Raw genomic sequence first — 22479 nt, 5'->3', positions numbered from 1 at the left:
CCAAATCAGTGAAGTTAGAGAGATTTATTTTGAGAGTGAGAGTGTGATAATACCTAAAGGGGCACGCCTTTGGACTTATCTACGAAAGACGGTTAAAACTGCTTTCGTCTAACCCGACGTGAGATGTGGGGGATCCTTTAATCGGATACAATGGCAGATGATACACTAGTAACTAAAATCACATGTCCGACTTTTGATTAAGTCTCACCTATTTCTTTATCCTCTAAATGAATACTAAAAATAAGCCTTATTTTGAGTCTTCTTTTAAGACTTGTGGCCTTCCTGAAATAGAAACCAACTTTCATTTCAGTAACATTTTGAATTAATTATTTAATATATAACAGCAATGCATTAGTTTAAGATTTTACAATGCAACATGCATAGAATATGTAAATATAAGTTTTAAGAAATAATATTATACACATAATTATCACTCTAACCACGAATGATCAATTACCTTAATTAAAAAATCACATACCGATTCCTTATAAATTTAGGGGATTGTTCTTCCCACCCTTAGTTGTGAAGAGTCACCCTTTTAAAACTCGAAAATGACCTTGTCATAATACGAAAGTATACTTCCGTAAGCATCCCAAATACACCACCATTTTCATTCGTAAGTGAGCCACCCTATCCATTTTACCAAAAAAAACTAATCTGGAAATGTATCTACGTATTTATATAAGGGTGGGTCCATATGTGCACTTTCATAATAACACTGAACACATTTTAAACTCATTCTAGTGTGTTTATTTCACAACTCATGAAATAATAAAGAAGTATACTTCTGTAATAATCCTTTAACAACAAAATCGTTATAAATTTGACATTTTTTTAAGAAATCTTATATTATAGGCCACTTATACTAATTAGAATATCAAAAATAATTTTATTATCAATTAAAGCATGCACGGGTGTAATTCAATAAAAATGCCATTTATTAGAATCAATCCATAATCAAACATCATTCTTTGAAAAATTACAAAACATAATACAAATACTATCAAAATATAATTAAAATTGAAATACTCCATATATATGAGCCCTTGTTCCTTCTCTGCCTTTTGTACTGCAATGTGGTTCATGTCTTGGATAGAATGGCATCTATAGTAGCCTTCACACGAGTGCCTCCCATAAACTCTTGTTTCTCTCTATACCCACTCCCACAATATCCATAACACATCAACAATATGATCTACCTTAGCCTATTCCTCCTCTAATATCTCATTATGAGTTGGCCTAGGTGGACATCCCTAAGCATCTAGTGTCATGTAAAGAAGTGACACTCATAAATATCATTGGATATAGTCGAATGTACTACTCCATGTCGGAGGAGCTAGCACACTTTTGTGCTTCATATGGTACCAGATGATTATAGAAATCATTAAACACTGCATCAACATCTCTATAGACCATAGTGGGAGGAGCAAACATAGAGGGATCTCTTAGAATACCCTATCGAAACCTGAACTGGCACATGACTCACTCAGGAAGATGTGGATGTATCATGTGTACCCACAGGCCAACCATCAGGAGTAGAAGGTTATGTCATCCAAGGGACGCGTCTGACAGTGAGCATCATACGGTGTGTAACATATATTATCTGTTGTAGTGCGATTAAGAAACATTCATGAATCTGCTCGAAGTCAATGAAGTTTTTATGGTAAGCAACATTGGTGTAATAAGCACTTTTGTCCATAAATATGAATGTGTCAACGAAATACATGAGGTATGACCTCAGTGCACATGCTCTATGATGCAAAACATGTGCATAATTACCATCGGCCTCCACTGTCGCACCCATGGGTCTATATACATCTTCTCCAAAAATGAAAATATAGCATGACACCCTCTAGTGTCATCCATCTCCTTTACGAAATCCTCTAGGTCAGCTCTTAAATAAGTCAACATCATCTTTAGTGCATCAGGCTTGGTGATTATGGAGTTGTTTAATAATCTTCTCTTGATCGGAAGATGTAGCAGAGATGACACATCATCTAATGTGATATACATCTCACTAATAAAAAGATGAAAATATGACGTCTTTGAGTGACATCTCTCCACAAAAGCTGACAGGATACCATGGTTAATAATAGTATAACTAGTCATGCATAACTATTGAAACCCATATAGATGAATGACATCATGAAACCATTACTCGTCAGGCTACTAGATATTTGAAATCTTCCCACCATGGTTGATGCATTTTAAAGCATCACGGTAATGCAAAAAAAAAAATTTTACCGTCGTCTGAAAGTTCAAATATTATAACACATATGTTTCATAGAGTAAATACATATTTATTTTACCTCTCCATCCCACACATGCCTAGCAACATGACCTCCTCCAAAAACCTCAAGAACGATATCATGAATGGCAACATCGGCAGTAGGTGCAATAACATGGACTGATGGGGCTTTCAGGATAGCAGTAGGTGACACTTGCCTCCAGGAAGATGAAGACGAAGACACCTTAAATCTAGAAGTGGACGCTTTCGCATCAAATGAATTGGCATCAATCGGCGACCATGAGGGGGTCTAGCTCTCTCCACGCGAACAAATGCATGGTGGGACACTCTATTGTGCTTCAATCAATCTTGGTTGTCAACCATTTTACTTATAATTAAACCAGACAAAGCAGAAAAATCAAACCCATATGTCAGACATGCAAAATTGAACAATGCAGATAGAATAGGGAAGTGTACTTCTGCAACTCAAGAAAATCAAATTCAAAGGAAATACGGAAGTGTCACTTTTGTATTTTCCTGAAACGCAAAAATGGTAGAAAATGCATAAATTCCTCATGTTATATGCTCTAAATGTCAATGCATGCCTCAATAAACTACATATCATGAGTGCAACTACAACCTAATGTAACTTAACCAACCTATTTAGTAATTCATGCATCACAAATCATAAAAAAGGAGAAAAATGAAAAAAATTACCAAATGTAAGACGTGGAAGCTCTTGGATTGAAAGGACTTTAGTAGTGATTGGTAAAGCTCTTGGATTAGGCGCAATGTAGTAGAAAGGTTGAGAAAGGTTGAAAAGTGGTGGATTTGGGGTTTCTCATGCAAACCTATTTTTTGGTTTGGAATAAGCTTTACTGGAAATGAGGAAAGGGAAGGTATGACGCGTTAATATGACTCAAAATCCATCTGGAGGTATACTTTAGTATTTTTTACGAAGATGCATCTCCTTAGTAAGTTATGACAAAATAAGGGTGACTCATTTACAAAGTGAATGTGGTGCGAACTTTTGGTATGTCTGAAAGTACATCTATGTATTTGAGAAGTATTTTAAATGTTTTACTAAAGTGTGTAAGCCCCACTAAAAGTGCAATAAATAATCCTTATATTGAAAATAAAAGAAATGTGGCCAAATGTCTGATCTATTGGAGATTTTAACTTGCCAAACCCCCACCCCCACCCCCTCCCATTACACCTAGCACCCCCCATATTTTCAAAATGCCAAAACTGCCCCTGACTGAAAATTAATGAAATTTCTGTTCAAAATTTTTGGTAGGCTAAAACGAAATTTCTGGTACAAATAAAATTTCTGGTAGTGTATTGTAAATTTCAAATATACCAGAAATTTCAAAAGTTCTGGTAAGTTCCAATTAATTTTAGAAATTTTGAAATTTACAATTTGATACCGGAAATTTCAACCAAAGTGAAATTTTCGATAGTGTTATTTGTTTGAAATTTTAAATGCTCAGGATTTTGCCGATAATTTTGGATGGATGTAAAATTTCCAACGGAGCTTCACCTCTTGTAGAGTTCCAGATTGTACCATATCTCTCGCCGACCTGACGTCCAAGTTGAATGAATTATTGTGTGATACTGAGAATAGGAAGGTGAGAAAGATCAAGTTTCGTGAAGATTGAATTGATACTAACAGAAGGGTGAAATACAACCTTATTGAGTTGATGAACGGTGAAGATGTGAAGGATATGTAGAGATCATTTCGTTGTAAGTTAACAAAGGGGCGTACAAGGAGCTCGAACTCCCGTATAATCTGTCTGACCTGATCAGACATCAGAATCTTCGAAAAATCCTTCAGCTTCGATCCGTGCGATGTCATCTTCAATGGGATACGATCCTGTAACAACCAAATTTTTTAAAAAAAAATTAGTAATTAACTTTCATGGCACAATAATAAAGAAATTAAGGTTAAACATAAAAGACATATACCTCTCCTTGCCATAGTCGTAATGCCACATGGTCATCATACTTAGTAAGAATCGACCAGTCAATGGGTTCTCCAGGGAGTCCTCCATCAGTGTGTACAGAGAACCCAATCAAAGGAGTTGTAACCTTTATGTTAGGAGTAATAGATGGGTTTGGATCAGCAACATCAACATCTGGCAGGACCACCGTAGCAACCACCTCATCAACAATCACCTCACCAGCAACTACATCAACAACAACCTCCTTAACAACAACCTCATATGCAACAACAACATCTGACACTCCCACCTCATCAGCCACATCATTTTTGGGTTGCTCAAGTTATCATACATGTCGGCGTCGAGTGCTACGATATGCGCGAAACTGACCCTGCTCAGCCAACCGTTTCTGGTGTGAAACAATTGGAACCACTCGTTCAGCCCGTATCTAGAAAGACTCAGCCTCAACAGTCCTATCAGCCTTAGTCTGGTTTGTCGCTCTATTAATAACTCTGCCTGCAATAGTATCGTTCATGCCTCTGTATATCACTGCAAAAGAATAAAAAATAAAAAAATAAAAATTATCTACCAGAAATTTCAGAATCTATGGTAAAAAAAGTTTTTATAACTACCGAAAATTCCAGAATTTTCGATAAAAAAAAATGAAATTTTTATAATTACCGAAAATTCTGAAATTTTTGGGAATTTCCATGGGATTTTGTACCGGAATTTGGAAAATTTTGGTTAAAATGTTATAATTAATATTGAAAATTCTGAAATTTACGGTATAAAATCCTGAAAATTATGATATCTGCGGTAATAAACGTATTGTTTTTTAAATTTTCGATTGTGTTTTTGAAATTTCCACAATCACCCCAAACTTTTGAGATTCACATGTGGATTTTGTGAATTTAAAAAATGAGTAAAATAATTTTGTAAGGACAGTGTTGTTTTTTCATATGCAATATGGGGTGTTAGGTTCAAGTGAGGTGTGACATGTTAAATGTTTGATCTATTATGTTGCCTTCTCCACAAGGCCATGGTCACTAAACTCACAACTTTCAAGTAAATAATAAAAATAAGAGTATGTGATCACTAATGTTTGTTAGATGAATAACCTTCTATATATATATAGTTCAGAGACCTCAAAATACAATTAACATTTTTTTCAACATAATCTTTATTTGTCAAAGTACATAAAACTATTTTAAGTATGTGTGAAATTTACACAATTTAGCATACTCCCTCTCAAAATAATGAGACTCAAATTTGATAAAAAAAAATATTGATAACACTTCTTATATTTGTTTGTTCATTCGGTGGTATGAATGTTATGTCAAATATATGTTTGTCAAAGTTTTATTTCAAAAAAAATATTTTTTTAAGTAATTCAATTAATTGTACCAAAAAATAAATAATTTATATTGATTAATATTTTATTTATATTTAAGATTAAAAATATAACTTTTACTTATATTTAAAAATAACAAAATGAGTTTTATCAATTATGTATTAAAGATTAATGAGATATATAAGCATATTTTCGCTCCCCTCCACTAAGTTAAACAGGGGCAGAATTTAATGAATAACCAAAATTTAGTGGCTTAATTTACCAAGATAAACAACAAATAACTATTATGATTAAAGATTATACCTTTCCCTAACCACTAAAATGTTTCCATCTTTCATAAATTAAAAAAGAAACCTTTCATTAGCTTCAAGACTTTGTAATCCTTTACCATACACATTAATTAATTTATATGATCTTCTCAAATTTGATTCTTTGACATGAACAATTGTCCCCAACACCACCAAAATAATATTAACTTAATTTATGTTCCTTCATAAAAAATATTCTTGTTACCGATTCCACCTAAGGAAATATAGATTTAAATATGTTGTTGGTTAATCTATAAATATATTTACCTTTTATTTTTATTCTCTGTAAAAATTATTTTTCACTTTTAGTTAAAAATATAATTTATTTATTTTACTTCTAGTCTTGATTATTATTGTAGTTTTTGTAAAAAAAAGTTATGTTTAAATTGATATATTTAATAAGTAGACAATTTTACAGGGATAAAATTTAAAATACAATTTTTTTTATAGAAAAATTAAAAACATAAAAATATTTGTAGGGACAAAATATATACTACTATAAACTCTACAGGTTTCTTACATTGTAACTAGGCATGGTTTGGATTAGAGTAAAATATAATCAGAATCAGTTAGTGATGGAAAAACAACTCCTAAGATAATCTTGCTTTACTTTTTGGGTTTAAAAGTTGTTTTAACTCACCTTGAAACTTATTCTTTGAACTTAGTCACCTCTTTTAACGTTTAATCAGCAACAACAAAAGCACAAGTGGCAAGAAAAACAGCAAGTGGTAGGGTGCATAAATATGTTTACTATTAGTCCGTTAAACCAACTCAGTTAATAGTTATGCAGGGACATCAGATACAGAGGCGCTAGTTCGAACCCGTGACATTCTATTTAATATGATGTATTCTGACCAATAAACTATTTGATAAAAAATAAAATAAATATTTTTACTATTATTATTATCATTATTGTTGCATTAAATATTTGTTACACATCAACCTTTACTTACAAAGTTAGACATATATATAACTGATGAACTTCACTTTGATTCCAACATCCTAAGGTCTTTTCTTTCTCTGATCTTCTTGAGTGACTTAAAATGGTTTCCACTCCTCCTAAGGTAATTCCAAGTTAGTGTGTATGTTACTATGTATATAATCTTATTTTCTTTTGCATGGTTTCATGCACTAGTTTTTGACAATGTTAACACAATTCAAATATGTGATTAATTTGTACTTTTCATGATTGCAGATAACTCAATCAGAACAAAAAGGGGTGGAATACGGCCCTGCCCGTCGAGCCAAATGGTGGTACTCGACTTTCCACACGGTGACAGCCATGATAGGTGCTGGTGTTCTCAGCTTGCCATATGCCATGGCCTATCTAGGATGGTAAATTGAATGAAGTACTTTCAACCAAAAAAAAATTTTGGCAACTTGACAAATTTGTTAACGTTTAATTGTCGTTTTTGTAATTTATTTGTCGTTTTCAAAGTTCAATGTAATAATTAAATTTATCGGGTTTTTTAGTATGTGTATCTTTTGTCTTCAGGGGTCCAGGGATCTTGATGTTGTTACTGTCATGGTGTCTGACCTTAAACACAATGTGGCAAATGATCCAGCTACACGAATGTGTTCCGGGAACTCGTTTCGATCGATATATTGATCTTGGTAGACATGCTTTTGGACCAAAACTTGGAGCATGGATTGTTCTACCTCAGCAACTGATTGTACAAGTTGGGTGTGATGTTGTGTATATGGTTGTTGGTGGAAAGTGTCTAAAGAGTTTTGTGGAGATAGCATGCACCGATTGTGCACAAATCAAACAGTCTTATTGGATTATGATTTTTGGTGGAATTCATTTTTTTCTTTCTCAGCTTCCTAATTTCAATTCTGTTGCTGGTGTTTCTTTAGCCGCAGCTGTGATGTCATTAAGGTACTTCTAGATCTCACATGTGATTATCACTTCAAAAACATTGTATTTATAATTTATTATAGCAAGGTCGTCTTTGAAAGCGTGTAAGATGAACTACCGCACAGAGTTTCAAATTAGTCAGGATTAAACTATAATAATTAAATAGAGATTCAAAATATCTGTGCTAACTTACATATAGTCTTCAAAAACTTGAGACGACTCAGACTATAGTGGTGTTTTGATTGCAGCTATTCAACTATAGCCTGGGTGGCTTGCTTATCCAGAGGTCGGATCGACAATGTCAGTTATTCGTACAAGCAAATCAGCAAAACTGATATGTTGTTCAGAGTCTTCAATGCACTTGGTCAAATTTCATTTGCATTTGCGGGCCATGCAGTGACCCTCGAAATTCAGGCTACGATTCCATCAACACCTGAGAAACCTTCGAAGATACCGATGTGGAAAGGTGCTATTTGCGCTTATTTCATCAATGCGATATGTTATTTCCCGGTTGCAATCATTGGATATTGGGCTTTTGGGCAAGATGTTGATGATAATGTACTTATGTCACTAAAAAGACCTTCATGGCTTATTGCCTCTGCTAACTTGATGGTATTCATCCATGTTATTGGTAGCTACCAGGTAGGTTTTCGCGCAAAATCAATACCTTAAATTTGTGAAAATAGGTAAAAACATGTTTACCTGTTTTACAAATTTGAAAACGTAAAAAATAATTCGACCATTATGTGATTAAAAGTGAAAACAAAAATGCTAATAGAAAATGTTTTCAGAAACTAGATACTAGTAGGTGTAAAGTTTTATTTTCTAATCGTTGGAGCAAAAGTATATTATAGGTTTATGCTATGCCTGTTTTTGACTTGATTGAGAGGATGATGATGCAAAGATTGAACTTCCCTCCTGGTGTAGCGCTTAGACTTGTAGCTCGATCTGCTTATGTAGGTAAGATGCCAAAATTCGAGTCAAAACTAACCTATGTTTTGTATAGCAAGTTTGTGCATTCTCGCATCGAGTTGTAGAGTAAGGGAGGGATAATTATTTTATTCAGGATAAGTCTTGATATGTTACTAAAGTTTGTTGATATGTTACAGCTTTTACATTAATCTTTGGAATCACTTTTCCTTTCTTTGGAGATCTTCTTGGATTCTTTGGTGGTTTTGGTTTTGCTCCAACAGCATATTTTGTAAGACTATTTTGTTTTCTCAACTTCTCCATGCTTATATCTCAAATTGCCAAACTTTAATGGATTAATTCTATAAAAAAAAACAATTATTGGTTTGTTAATTGTTTCAGCTTCCTAGCATAATGTGGCTGATAATCAAGAAGCCAAAGAGATTCAGCACCAACTGGTTCATCAATTGGGTAATAATCAATTCACATTAGCATCTTTTCTTTAAAATCTAACAAACCAAAATCATAATACAATTTATGTGAATTTCATTTCAGGGTTCAATTTACATAGGTGTGTGTATTATGGTGGCATCCACAGTTGGTGGCTTAAGGAACATTATTGCTGATTCATCCACTTATAGTTTCTATACATAAACTACATGATGTTGCAACTATCTCAAACTTTATCCAATGTCTTTACCTTATTGTAGTATGATGAATCATAATTATTGTATGATTAATTTAAAAAAAAAAACTCTCATAAAGTAGCACAATGTTGAATTGCATTGTGTACACTATTAAATTTTAATTGCAATTTTAGTCCTTCTTAAATGGATATTTATATAAAATGCCCTATTTTAAATAGATATATAGCCCACTAAATTGATAGTTGTGCACGAAATGTCAACAGAAATTTCAATAGCTAAACTATTAGATAAAAAATGCAAATAGATATAGTTAATGCTCAAAGACATGGTTGTTATGAGCGTTAGAACCATGGCAACAATAACTCGACCGCACATTCTTCTGCATTCTCGTGCTCCATCACTCAATCTCAAGCTCAATTCTTCGTCATCATTTCTCCGCCACCAAAATCTCCCAAATTCGCTACCATTGACTCGCCGACGTAGCTTCTGCTCCGTCAATTCAACGTCTCATAAATCCGAATCTGCTTCCATTGTAAACGACCTTCTTGATTATCTCAACGAATCGTGGACGCATTTCCACGCCACAGGTAGGTTTGTTCTTGTTTTCATCAGAATTCCAGAAATACCCCTATCCTGCCGATATTAACTTTTCCTTTTCCTGCGCAGCGGAGGCAAAACGACAATTACTCGCCGCCGGTTTTCACCTTCTTAACGAGAACGAAGAATGGAACCTCAAACCAGGTGGACGCTACTTCTTCACTCGCAACATGTCTTGTTTGGTTGCTTTCGCCGTAGGAGAAAAGTGAGTTCAGTTTTTTGCGTTTTACTATTTGTTTGTGTCGTTTATGAAATTATTTTTTGAGTGAATATGTAAATTCGGTCTCGAAATTGTAAGCATTGCTCAAAATATTATAGAATATTTGTGAATTTGTAAGTACATCCTGAAAGTTTAAAATGTGTGTCAAAATAGTCTCCAAGCAGATTCCATGTCAATGCCATCATATTAGGGACTAATTTGTCAATGAAATTTAGGTCAGGATTAATTTTCCAGTAATTAGTCAACGCGCCAAATTTGTCCATGTGATGACCTAAATTTCATAGGCAAATTAGTCTTTAGTGAACTAACATTGATGTGAAATCAACGTGCGGTGCGATATGTCTGGTTAACTAATAACGTGGCACATCATAGTCTCTGACGTTAGAAATGAACAGAATGGTCATTTTGAATGTTTTACTATTTTGGGAATGTATTTGACAATTTGTAAAAAAGAGTACTATTATGACAAATGCTTACAATTTTGAAGACCAACTTGCCTACTCATTCTTGTTATTATTATTTGATGATGGAATTGGAATGAAACTTCTTTGTTGAAGGTACGATGTAGGTAATGGTTTTTATGCGATAGCGGCACATACGGATAGCCCATGTCTGAAACTGAAGCCAAAAACGGCGTCGTTGAAGTCTTCTTATATGATGGTAAATGTTCAGACTTATGGAGGGGGATTATGGCATACTTGGTTTGATAGGGATTTGAGTGTTGCAGGGAGAGTCATTCTTAGAAGAAGTGATAATTCTTTTTTTCATAAGCTTGTCAAAGTCAACAGACCCATTTTGCGTATTCCCACTCTGGCCATTCATCTTAGCCGGTACTATTAATATAATTCGTTTTAATCTTTCTTACTTCAATTACAACTCCTAGTTGCACTTAGGCCTCTTTGGATTGAGACTTATTAGAGCTTAACTAATGCTTATGTCTTTCTTACTTCAATTACAACTCCTAGTTGCACTTAGAGCCTGTTTGAATTGACTTATTTAAGTTTATCCAATAATATAAACACTTGTGTGACTATTTGAGAGAGCCTATGGAAATTGCTAATGACATCCATAAGTTGTTTTCAGTTTATTTATATAAGTTCTTCATCTTAGCTTGTGAAAACAACTTATAGGCTATAGCTTATACAAAAACAATTTGACTTTATATAAGTTCTAAGTTGTTTTCAGTTTATTTATATAAGTTCTTCATCTTCATCTTGATTTGTTATGCATGTATAAGTAACACAATCATTGATTTAATCATCAATGGTTAATTACTTTAGAGAAGCAAAATCTGATTTTTCAATAATATCATCTGTCTCTTGTTTGCATAAGTATTTTCAGTTAATGATCAGCAATCTCTATCAAACATCTGTACTATTATTGATGGAAATGTCTGGATTTTTCTATGCGGTCCTAGTTTTTTTGGCTCATTACTTCTTTACTATATGTTAATGCTCTGCCACAAAGACATGCGTGCAGGCTAGCAGATTCTGTCACCGTCTCATATTTGTTTCATTGTTTAGTACAGTGAACCAGGATGGTTTCAAACCAAATCTTGAGACTCATCTTCTTCCTTTACTCTCGATGAAACTTGAGGACACTTCTTCAGAGTCAAAAGAGAAGACTGCTGCTTCGTCATCCAAAGCTTCTCATCATCCACTGCTTATGCAGGTATGTAATATTTTTTTCTTATTTTGGGTTAAGTTTGAATTTGAAGTACTCTTGAAAGGTATGAACTTTGAACAATTTTTCGTGTTCATGGATTCAAACTAATTGTGCTTCTTTTGAATATTACTATTGTAACCGTCACAAGAAAGTAAACAATGCATATCAATAAAAATTTACAAACATTTATTTTAAAAAGACAATTCCATCCACAACTATTGTTCTCTTGTTTGTTTCCCATTCTTTATTCCTAGTATAGTGAGCAGAAGAAAGAAAATTAAAATCAAATTCACTGTTTTCCACAACTATAGTTCTATTATAATACTGGATAGATATCTTCGAAGGGAAGTCAAAGAAACATCATTCAAAGCCTGCCATGGCAATGTTGGGGAAACTTGTAAAAAATAACTCTGTGCTATTACTGGTTTGCCTACCCTTCAGGTCTTGACCACAGCTAGATATCAGTATGCTACTATAGGGTGGTGTTCTGTTTTCACAGGACGTTCATGAGTTGATATTGATCAGTGTTGTCAAATATCAGCCATGGCCGCATGAACGGAGGGAGGGGGAGGCACATAGGTGCCACTGCCTCCCCCATGTTTTTACTGTCCTGTGTCATAGGATACTATAGGGAGGGGAACTTGTAAAAGATAACTCTGTGTGCTATTACTCTATTGCCTACCCTTCAGGTCTTATTGACCACGGCTAGATATCAGTATGCATAGGGTAGAGTTCTGTTTTCACAGGACATTCATGAGTTGATGTTGATATTGATCAGTACTGTCAAATATCAGCCATGGCCGCATGAGCGGAGGAGGGGGAGGCACATAGGTGTCACGGCCTCCCCCATGTTTTTAGATTTTATCAACTAACATTTAATACTATTAGATTATTTCCTTTTTGTAATTAATTAGTCAGCCATACGAAATCAGTAACATTGATATTGATGATGGTAAATGAAACATTAGGACCTGTCAAATCACAGTTCTTGTACTTGTGATTTAGTAGTCTCAAGACTGTAGACAACTTAAATTTTATATATTGAGTGATGCTAACCTGGGTCTTAGGAAGGGTAGCGGTTAAGAAATCAAGACTTAGAAAGTTACTATTATTTATTGGAAATTACAATATTCAATGTATTACTCATTTCAAAACCTACAGTTTCCCACCAAAAAAACTGTGATTTTCTTATCCAGTGTCGTAGCATTTTCCTTTATACATATTTTAAGCCCATTGCAATTTAATAATCCACTGTGGGTAGGACATATTTATTAGATATTTGATTTTGAGATGCACACAAATATGCTGGAAGATGGGCTGTAAATATTCGGGCGTAGAAAGGGGTTATTGCATTGAGGGTAGGGACTTTTGACTGATATTTCTCTTAATTGCTTTCATGTTTTATATAAAAGAGTATATTAAATGGACTTAAATGATTTAGACAGAGTTGTAAACAAATAATAAAAGAGGTAGCAAAGAGCATTATGTGGAATTAATACCTCCAGAGTAACTACCACTGATCTAGGCAAGATGCAATGATGAAACATGAATTCATGTGTACGTGGCGCACATGGCCAATTTTATATAAGATAGCCATGTTTATTATGCTGGATATCCGAAAAAGCTACCAAGTCAAATTGATCGATCTCTTTGTGTTTTAGCGATTGAAACGGGTACCATGTGCCATACTAAAATGGAATTTGAATTTAGCTTACTTAACTTTTGCTTAATGCTTACTATTCTCTATAATAGCCCTTGGCTTTAATTTTCAGATATTATCAGAGGAGTTGAAATGTGAAATTGATGACATAGTGAGTATTGAACTGAATGTTTGTGATACTCAACCTAGCTGCCTTGGTGGTGGAAACAATGAATTCATATATTCTGGAAGATTAGATAATCTGGCTTCAAGTTATTGTGCATTAAGGGCACTTATTGACTCGAGTGGATGTCCTGGTGACTTAGCAAGTGAACATGCAATTCGGATGGTTGCTCTATTTGACAATGAAGAGGTACTTTTGTTCTTTTTAATTTGTATGCATTTTGTTTTATAGATGCACGATTTTTATTCCAGTAACAATAAATTATGTATACTGGAAATTGTTCTAAATTGAATCGGAATGCCTGTGGTTCGTCAAAAGCACCAAATAAATGTCTCTCTAAATGCAAGGCACGTAAGACAAAATAGGGTATCACTCCAGCTATCTCTATATTATCAACATATATCATCTTGCCAGCCATTAGTCTGCTAGTAGAAGAATTGTAATCATCATAAGTGCGTGTCTTCAATCTAAAAATAAGAACACCCTCACTCAACCATATGAGCAAACCAGGAGCGAGTGATTGTTTCAATCCATATAAAAGTCTAGAGCCAATGAACTAATAGAGTATATAGTAGTTAGTGGTGTATACTGTGCCAGCTATGCTGTGCCAGCTGTATTCGGTTAGTGCTAGCTGCTCTATATATAAAGAGCCACTGTATTCATTCTTATCATGAAAATAGAATATTATTCTTTCTCTCTCTTATGATACTCTATCATGGTATCTAGAGCTCCTTTTTTTCCGATCCAGTGACCTTCACCCATGGCGTCACCGTTTCGCAACGACGGCGCCTTTTCTTCCTCTCACATCAAGCTTTCAAATCTGATCTCTGTAAAGCTTGATGATAAAAATTTCAAGCAATGGAAACAACAAATTGATGGTGTTGTTCGTGGCCACAAGCTTCAACGCTTCGTCACAGTACCGGTGATTCCTCAGCGATTGCCGTCGTCTTCCGATCCTAATCTCAGTGAGGTGAATGATGCGTATCTTGAGTGGGAGCAACAAGATGCTCTCATCTCCACCTGGCTCCTCTCCACGATCTCCGATTCGCTGCTTCCGAAACTTGTTGATTGTACGCACGCATGGCAGGTATGGACGGAAGTTCACCGTTACTTCTCCACGTTGCTCACGACGAAAGCACGTCAACTTCGCTCGGAGTTGCGTCGTCTTTCCAAAGGTAATCTCGCAATTGAATCGTTCATGATGCGCGTGCGTGAAATCAATGAGTCCTTGATTTCAATTGGGGATTCTGTTCCCCTTTGAAACCTAATTAAAATCGTTCTTGATGCACTCCCTGAGGAGTACGATTCTATCGTCGCCGCTGTCAATAGTAAGGAAGATCTCAGCTCTTTGGATGAACTCGAATCCTGTCTCCTTGCTCATGAATCTCGCTTGGAGAAGCATCGGAAAGTGATTCTCACGGAACCGGTGTCTGTTAATTTGACGCAAGCTCCGTCGTCAACCTCGTCTTCTCCGGTGGAACCTTCGGCGCCTACTACAGAGTCTTTTCCGACTGGCACTAGTCACGTGACCGCTCATGCTGAGAACAACAATTACAACACCAGAGGAGGCCGATCTGGACGTGGTGGCGGTCGTTTTGGTCGTGGCGGTGGCCGTTTTGGTAAGCCTCAATGTCAGATCTGTCACAAAACTGGCCATGACGCTTCAATATGCTATCACAGGTATTCGCAATCTCCGTCTATGTAGTTTCCACCTCCCCGTGCTCCCTTCAATCCATTCCTGATGAACACTCGTCAAGTGTATGCACCATCTTTTGGCTATGCTGCGCCTAGACCAGCTGCATCCACACCTTCTCTCCCACAAGCGTTTATGGCAAGTGCAGATCCTAACTTCAATAACCAGTGGTGGTATCCTGATTCAGGTGCGTCACATCATGTTACATCTGACTCTTCTAATGTGTCTGATGCTCACTCTGTGACTGGTTCTGAGCAAGTTTACATGGGGAATGGCCAAGGTTTGTATATCAACTCTATAGGTTCCATGAATTTTACCTCCCCTACCTTTCCTCACACACCTCTCACCCTTCACAATTTACTTCTTGTTCCTCATATCACCAAGAATTTGATTAGTGTCAGTAAATTTGCCCAAGATAACCAAGTTTTCTTTGAATTTCATCCTTATTTTTGCCTTGTTAAATCTCAGGCTTCTTCTGAGGTGCTTCTTCGTGGAGTTGTAGGAGCTGATGGTCTATACAAGTTCCAAAATCTCTCTTCTCAAGTGCCCAAGCCTCCCTCTAGTCTCAACTCTAGTGCTGTTTTAGGATCAAATTCTTATAGTCCTAGTACATCTTGTAATACTTTACTGCATTCTACAGCCAACAGTGCTGCTATTCCTGCTTGTACTACTGCTATTCCAATCAATAAAATTGACTCTTCTTGTGTTACTTCACCTCTTGTTCATTCTACTACTTGTGCTAGTTCTGCTCCTACTCCTAATATTATGTCTAACAGCAAGTATGCTTTATGGCACACAAGACTTGGTCATCCTCATTATCAAGCTCTTGCTGAAGTGCTTAAAACTTGTCACATTCCTCTCCCTTCTAGGTCCCTAACTGAACTATGTACTGCCTGTTGTCTAGGGAAATCCCATAGACTGCCTACCTCTCTATCCACCACTGTTTATACACAATCCTTTGAGTTAGTTGTGTGTGACTTGTGGGGACCAGCTCCCATACAGTCATCAGGGGGTTACTCCTATTTTTTGACATGTGTAGATGCCTTTTCTAGGTTTGTTTGGGTTTTTTCCTTGAGACTCAAGTCTGATACCTTTACTCAGTTTGTTCAGTTTAAAACCATGGTTGAGCTTCAGTTTAACTGTAAAATTAAGGTTGTGCAGAGTGATGGAGGTGGTGAGTTTAGACCTCTCACCAAATTTCTCACTGATCTTGGTATTTCTCATAGGTTTACATGCCCTCATGCTCATCACCAGAACAGTTTAGTTGAAAGAAAACATCGTCACATTGTAGAAACAGGCCTGACTCTATTAGCTCACTCTCATTTACCACTCAAATTTTGGGACCATGCCTTTGTTACAGCTGCTTATTTAATCAATAGGCTGCCTAGTGTATCTCTTGCCCACCAATCTCCTTATTTCAAGCTTCTTCACAAAACTCCAGATTACTCTCATCTTAGAGTCTTTGGTTGTGCCTGTTTTCCTTTTCTTCGCCCCTATAACACTCATAAATTGGACTATAGATCCCAAGAGTGCATATTTCTTGGCTACTCCACTAACCATAAGGGCTATAAGTGTCTTGCAGCCACTGGTCGTATCTACATCTCTAAGGATGTTTTGTTTCATGAGACACGATTTCCTTATGCTTCTCTATTTCCTTCAACTTCTCCTGCTGCTACCACATCTTCTCCTCCCACTTCTGCCTGGTCTATACCAGCAGGTCCTCTTTTTGTAGCTCCTCTCCATCAAGTTATTTCTATCCCTGCTACCACTACTGCTTCTGGCAGCAGTTCTATGTCTACTCCTGGGCATGCTCTCAATTCTCCTATCAGACCACCTTCCAGCATTACCTCTCCTGCTCCCAGCAATACATCTTTGGCCTCCCCTAATCCCATCACCTCACCTATCACTCCTGCATCTCTCACTCCTCTCACCTCTGATATTGCAGAGGCTAGTACTATCTCTCCTTCTTCTAGTCCTGAATCTGTTGCTCATTCCAGCCCTGAACCAGCCCCCCATCCAACCTTTATTCATCCCCATAATACTCATTCCATGCAAACTAGAGCCAAAAGTGGCATTATAAAACCTAGACTTCACCCCACCCTTTTACTCACTCATGTGGAACCTACTACTGTTGGTCAGGCTTTGGCCTCTCCCCATTGGTTTCAGGCCATGAAAGATGAATATCAGGCCCTGTTGAAGAATCAGACTTGGACCTTGGTGTCACCATCTGTTTCTAGGAAGCCAATTGGCTGCAAGTGGGTATTCAGGGTTAAGGAGAACCCTGATGGTTCCATCAATAAGTATAAGGCCAGGTTGGTGGCTAAAGGCTTCCATCAGCAGGCTGGTACTGATTTTACAGAAACTTTTTCACCTGTTGTTAAACAGGTTACTGTCAGAACTGTCTTATCTCTTGCAGTGACACACAAGTGGCCTATCCAGCAAATTGATGTGAACAATGCCTTCCTGAATGGCACCCTTGAGGAAGAGGTATATATGCAGCAACCTCCTGATTTTGAAGCTCCTGACAAGAGTCTTGTATGCAAGCTGAACAGGGCTATTTATGGGCTAAAGCAGGCTCCTAGAGCCTGGTTTGACAAGCTAAGAGCTCTTTACTGCAACATGGTTTTCATGCCAGCAAATGTGATCCTAGCCTATTCCTGCTTCATACTGCAAACTTAACTATAATGGTATTGGTCTATGTTGATGATATTATCATCACTGGTAATTCTGCCCCTTTCATTACCAAGCTGATCAGCAAATTAAATACTGATTTTTCTCTGAAACAGTTGGGAAAATTGGAGTATTTTCTTGGCATAGAAGTTACTCATTTGGCTAATGGTTCACTCTTTCTTTCTCAAGCTAAATACTTAACTGATTTGCTTGCTAAGGTTAACATGCTCAATGAAAATAGTATGCCTACTCCTATGGTATCTACAAGTAAACTGTCAAAAGTTGGCTCTGCTGCTATTCCAGATCCAACTCAGTTCAGGTCCGTTGTGGGGGCACTTCAGTATGCCACTATTACCAGACCTGAACTCTCATTTTCTGTAAACAAGGTTTGCCAGTTTTTATCTCATCCTTTGGAAGAACATTGGAAGGCAGTTAAAAGGATTTTGAGATACCTAAGTGGTACTCTACATCATGGATTACTCATTCAGCCTGCTCCTGCTCATCAACCTCTATCTTTGCTTGGGTTCTGTGATGCTGATTGGGCATCAGACCCTGATGACAGGCGCTCTACTTCAGGAGCCTGTGTGTTCCTAGGCCCTAATTTGATTTCATGGTGGTCTAAGAAGCAACAATTGGTGGCTAGGTCTAGTGCTGAGGCTGAATACAGGAGTATGGCCCAGCTTGCTTTAGAAATCCTATAGGTGCAGTCCCTTCTTCTTGAGCTTCACTGCAAAATCTCCATTCCCAAACTTCTCTGTGACAATCTCAGCACAGTCACTCTTGCACATAATCCTGTTCTGCATAATAGGACAAAACATATGGAGCTTGATATATTTTTTGTGAGGGAAAAGGTATTGTCCAAAAGCCTCATTGTTGAACATGTGCCAGCTATGGATCAATGGGCAGATGCTTTAACCAAGCCACTTTCAGCAACCAAGTTTCTTCCTCTAAGGGATAAACTGAGAGTGTTCAACAAACATAGTCTGCTTGCTGTACCCTCAGTTTCTAAGGGGGACTAATAGAGTATATAGTAGTTAGTGGTGTATACTGTGCCAGCTGTATTCGGTTAGTGCTAGCTGCTCTATATATAAAGAGCCACTGTATTCATTCTTATCATGAAAATAGAATATTATTCTTTCTCTCTCTTATGATACTCTATCATGAACGTATACACGCATCCTTTGGGAAGAAAAGCTTTATAATTGTTCTATATTTGATACAACTATAATAATCGCCTCATTAGGAGGGGCTGATTGCATGTATCAAACGATGCTATAAAGGTATGTGGTGTAATAGATCCAAAGATAATAACTTCCCTTGCATCTTTGTTGATAGTTTGACCAATAGTTTTTCTTAAGTGGTTTGTGATAAAATTTTCCTTTAAGTTTGAGCTTATCTTTTATCATATGTCACACTCAGGACATTCTAGTTAACATTATTGGTAATGTGTATGCTCTAATTTTTTTATTTACACTAGCATTTATTTGTTATATTCCTCATACTTTATTTTAAAGATCAAAAGATGTGAGCTCAAAGTTGAAATCGGCGCACACTTATAATTTATCGGAAAATCCTCTATATTGTCAATTGTTGTTCTCACAATAGTTGCTTTATATTTGGTAAATATCTTGTTATTATTATTATTATATTCATTAACAATGTACAAGAAAGACTACATCATTAAACCATTGCAATAAAACATTCTTTCAAATTGATGGAAATAACATCATATCAATCATTGGTATTGTGGGATTCCTTACACTCACAATAAATCAAATTAATTCTTTTATGATATATCCTGCTCACATGTTGGTATATTGCATCTTTGTAATGATATTTTTCTGTGGATTTCTCAATCCTACATCTAACTACTTTTATTTAGGTGGGTTCAGATTCTGCTCAAGGAGCTGGTGCACCCACCATGTTTCAGGCCATGAGACGTATAGTTGCGAGCTTGGCAAATAACTACGTTGGTGAAGGCTCTTTTGAGCGAACTATTCGCCAATCATTTCTTGGTATATCCTCCTCTTGCAAATTTGTGACAAATGCATGAACATAAGGGTTGACACCATGAGTGTAATTCCAATATTATATGGGTTGATTGCCAAATTCGGTTGTCAATCTTTTGTTCGTAAATTAGTAGTAGGTCAACTAGCATTGCTAATTAGAGTGGTAGGCTTAGATTATTGATTTGGGCTTGGAACTTTTTGGGTAGAGTTTATAAAATTAATGTATTAAGTAAGAAAGGAGAGAGTGCAGGGTTTAAAATAATGGCTGAAATTGATAAAAGAAGTCCCATAAGCTGTTTCAGTTTCTGCAACGGCGACCAATCGTTGCAAGACTTATATTTTATTAAGGGTGTGGCTAAGGAAAAAACCCTGATATTTATTTATTAATTTTGTTTTTGAAACTCTCTTCTGTTTACTAGTTCTATTAGGATGCCAATTTAAATTTTGGGTTCAAACCAAAATTTTTAATTTAAAAAATGGAAAGAAGCTTATACTGAATTTGTGTAAGGATTTCATGAAAACATGTTGATGATTTTGTTTGGCAACACGGAGAGTTTGTCATTAATTAGATTTCAAAAATATATTACAGTTCAATACTTCTATTTAGGATAACTGAGTATATGGAAAATAGCGATTTTTATTTTGTCATATGAGCATTAGTAAATTTGATGTCCATAATTTGTTGTCTTACATAACATTCTAAAAGGGACCCCGCTAAATTACCTTTTGGATTCTGTTCCTAACAGTGTCTGCAGATATGGCCCATGGAGTTCATCCAAATTTTTCAGATAAACATGAAGAACACCACAGACCAGAGTTGCAGAAAGGACTGGTTATTAAGCATAATGCAAACCAGCGCTATGCTACAAGTGGAATCACATCTTTTCTTTTCAAAGAAGTTGGGAAAATCCATAACCTTCCAACTCAGGCAATTCCTCTCTATTATTTCATTTTGTTTAACGCAAATTATTTATTTAAATGGAATGTTCGACAAAGATTCTTCAACTTTTTTTTGAAGTTACTATGGGTAGCTTTTCAAAATAATCTTTTGCAATAGATGAAAGAGAATGTAAAAGTGTTATTTATGCTCGTTATATCAGTTAATTGACGCATCTGAATATTATATTTTGTCTTCACACTGTAGGAATTCGTCGTTAGAAATGATATGGGATGTGGATCAACCATAGGTCCAATACTCGCTTCTGGGGTTGGCATCCGAACTGTTGACTGTGGAATTGCTCAACTTTCAATGCACAGGTATCAAGTAGTTTTAGGAAAAAAAATATAACTGCCTATATCATTTCAAAACCGCTTGTGAAACCTTGTCATATATCCAGCCTTGATACTGAAAAGGTATATAAGTTATAACCATGTCTAGGAGTTGGTTCTTACACATTAAAACTTTGTTTGGAAAATATATAGAGGATAGCTGATAAGCTAGCTTATAGCAGATGAGTTGATAGGTTATAAGGTAGTTGATAGCTTATAAGTTAGTTGATAGCTTATAGAGAATAAGCTAGCTAATTGAATTTGTAGTGTTTGGTAAAATTAACGGTTGAACTAATATATACATGTAAAATGGCATGAAAAAGATATGTTAAATTAATATTTATTTTTTTCAATTAAGATAACGTGGGTAAATTGGGAGAAAGAATAATAAGCTATAAGCTACTTGAATTATCTTATCAAAGAAGGTTATAAGTCAGTAGGAACAAGCTATAAGCTCGTGAGAAAATGATAGTTACCAAATGAACTTTTTTTAAAGATATAAGCTTATAAGCTATATGTCATAAGCTATAAGTTCAAAATGTGGGCTTGCCAAACAGAGCCTAAGTGTCTGAAAGATAAAAGTCAACTTACCATATATTGTATCTGGGAAATGAGTGAAGAAAAAAACATCAGTTTTCAACATTTGTTATTTATAACAGATTTGATTTTATCTTTTAAAATTATGTGTCAGCTGTCCTTTTCTGTGTATTAAGTATAACAGATGTTTTTCCCATTAATTTTGTCTCTTTGTCTAATTGAAATCATTCTTGTTAAAAGAAAGATCATTCTGAAAAATAAGCAAATGTTATTACTTTATTGCTCCAATTCATCCCTGACTCATTCCAAGAGTATGTAATATGAGTTGTCTGAGTCTGCTTGTACTTGGTTTGCAGTATAAGAGAAATATGTGGGAAGGAAGATATAGACATTGCTTACAAGCATTTCAAAGCTTTCTATCAAAACTTTTCCAACATAGACAAGATGCTGACTGTGGATGGCTGAGCTGTGTTGCTGAGTATGTGTATGGTACCCTAGTTGTGTTTGATGAGAAGTGGTGATAGTGGAATCAGAACTGGACATTGGTTTTGCAATTGGTTTAGATTAGCACATGAACTTTCTTGCCTAGCATTTAGTTTGATTATGCTAGAGTTTTGTTTTACATATATGACTGAGTTCAGGCCCTTTCTATTTTGCTCAGAAGACACATTGTTAATACATTAATAATAATCAGTATTATGGTTTTATTTGGTTACATTGTTTTTGTAGGGGTTGCTGTTCGCATCCTTAGTAGGG

The 22479-nt window shown here is 35.9% G+C and overlaps 2 protein-coding genes across 3 annotated transcripts; both read left to right on the top strand.

Annotated features, from left to right (window-relative positions):
• The first annotated feature begins 6822 nt into the window (after window positions 1-6822).
• Window positions 6823-9395, top strand: LOC127098273 (lysine histidine transporter-like 6). Its single transcript, XM_051036814.1, has 8 exons — window positions 6823-6890; window positions 7022-7161; window positions 7322-7705; window positions 7933-8326; window positions 8539-8644; window positions 8794-8885; window positions 8996-9064; window positions 9149-9395. Exons 1-8 carry the CDS (start codon window positions 6870-6872, stop codon window positions 9245-9247), a joined length of 1305 nt encoding a protein of 434 aa, XP_050892771.1. The 5' UTR covers window positions 6823-6869; the 3' UTR covers window positions 9248-9395.
• Window positions 9396-9481: 86 nt separating this feature from the next.
• LOC127098272 (probable aspartyl aminopeptidase) lies at window positions 9482-22438 on the top strand. 2 transcript variants are annotated; one of them, XM_051036812.1, is made up of 9 exons: window positions 9482-9827; window positions 9907-10042; window positions 10615-10887; window positions 11581-11728; window positions 13495-13734; window positions 19791-19923; window positions 20664-20840; window positions 21057-21174; window positions 22080-22438. In XM_051036812.1, exons 1-8 carry the CDS (start codon window positions 9554-9556, stop codon window positions 21059-21061), a joined length of 1386 nt encoding a protein of 461 aa, XP_050892769.1. In that variant the 5' UTR covers window positions 9482-9553; the 3' UTR covers window positions 21062-21174; window positions 22080-22438. The 2 variants fall into 2 exon arrangements, with proteins under 2 accessions (XP_050892769.1, XP_050892770.1); XM_051036813.1 differs by lacking the exons at window positions 21057-21174; window positions 22080-22438 and having other exon boundaries at window positions 19801-19923; window positions 20664-20813.
• The last annotated feature ends 41 nt before the right edge of the window (window positions 22439-22479 follow it).

This window comes from Lathyrus oleraceus, chromosome 6 (assembly GCF_024323335.1).
Source record: "Lathyrus oleraceus cultivar Zhongwan6 chromosome 6, CAAS_Psat_ZW6_1.0, whole genome shotgun sequence".
Classification (NCBI taxonomy): Eukaryota; Viridiplantae; Streptophyta; class Magnoliopsida; order Fabales; family Fabaceae; genus Lathyrus; species Lathyrus oleraceus.
This window is presented reverse-complemented; position numbering and strand designations above follow the sequence as displayed.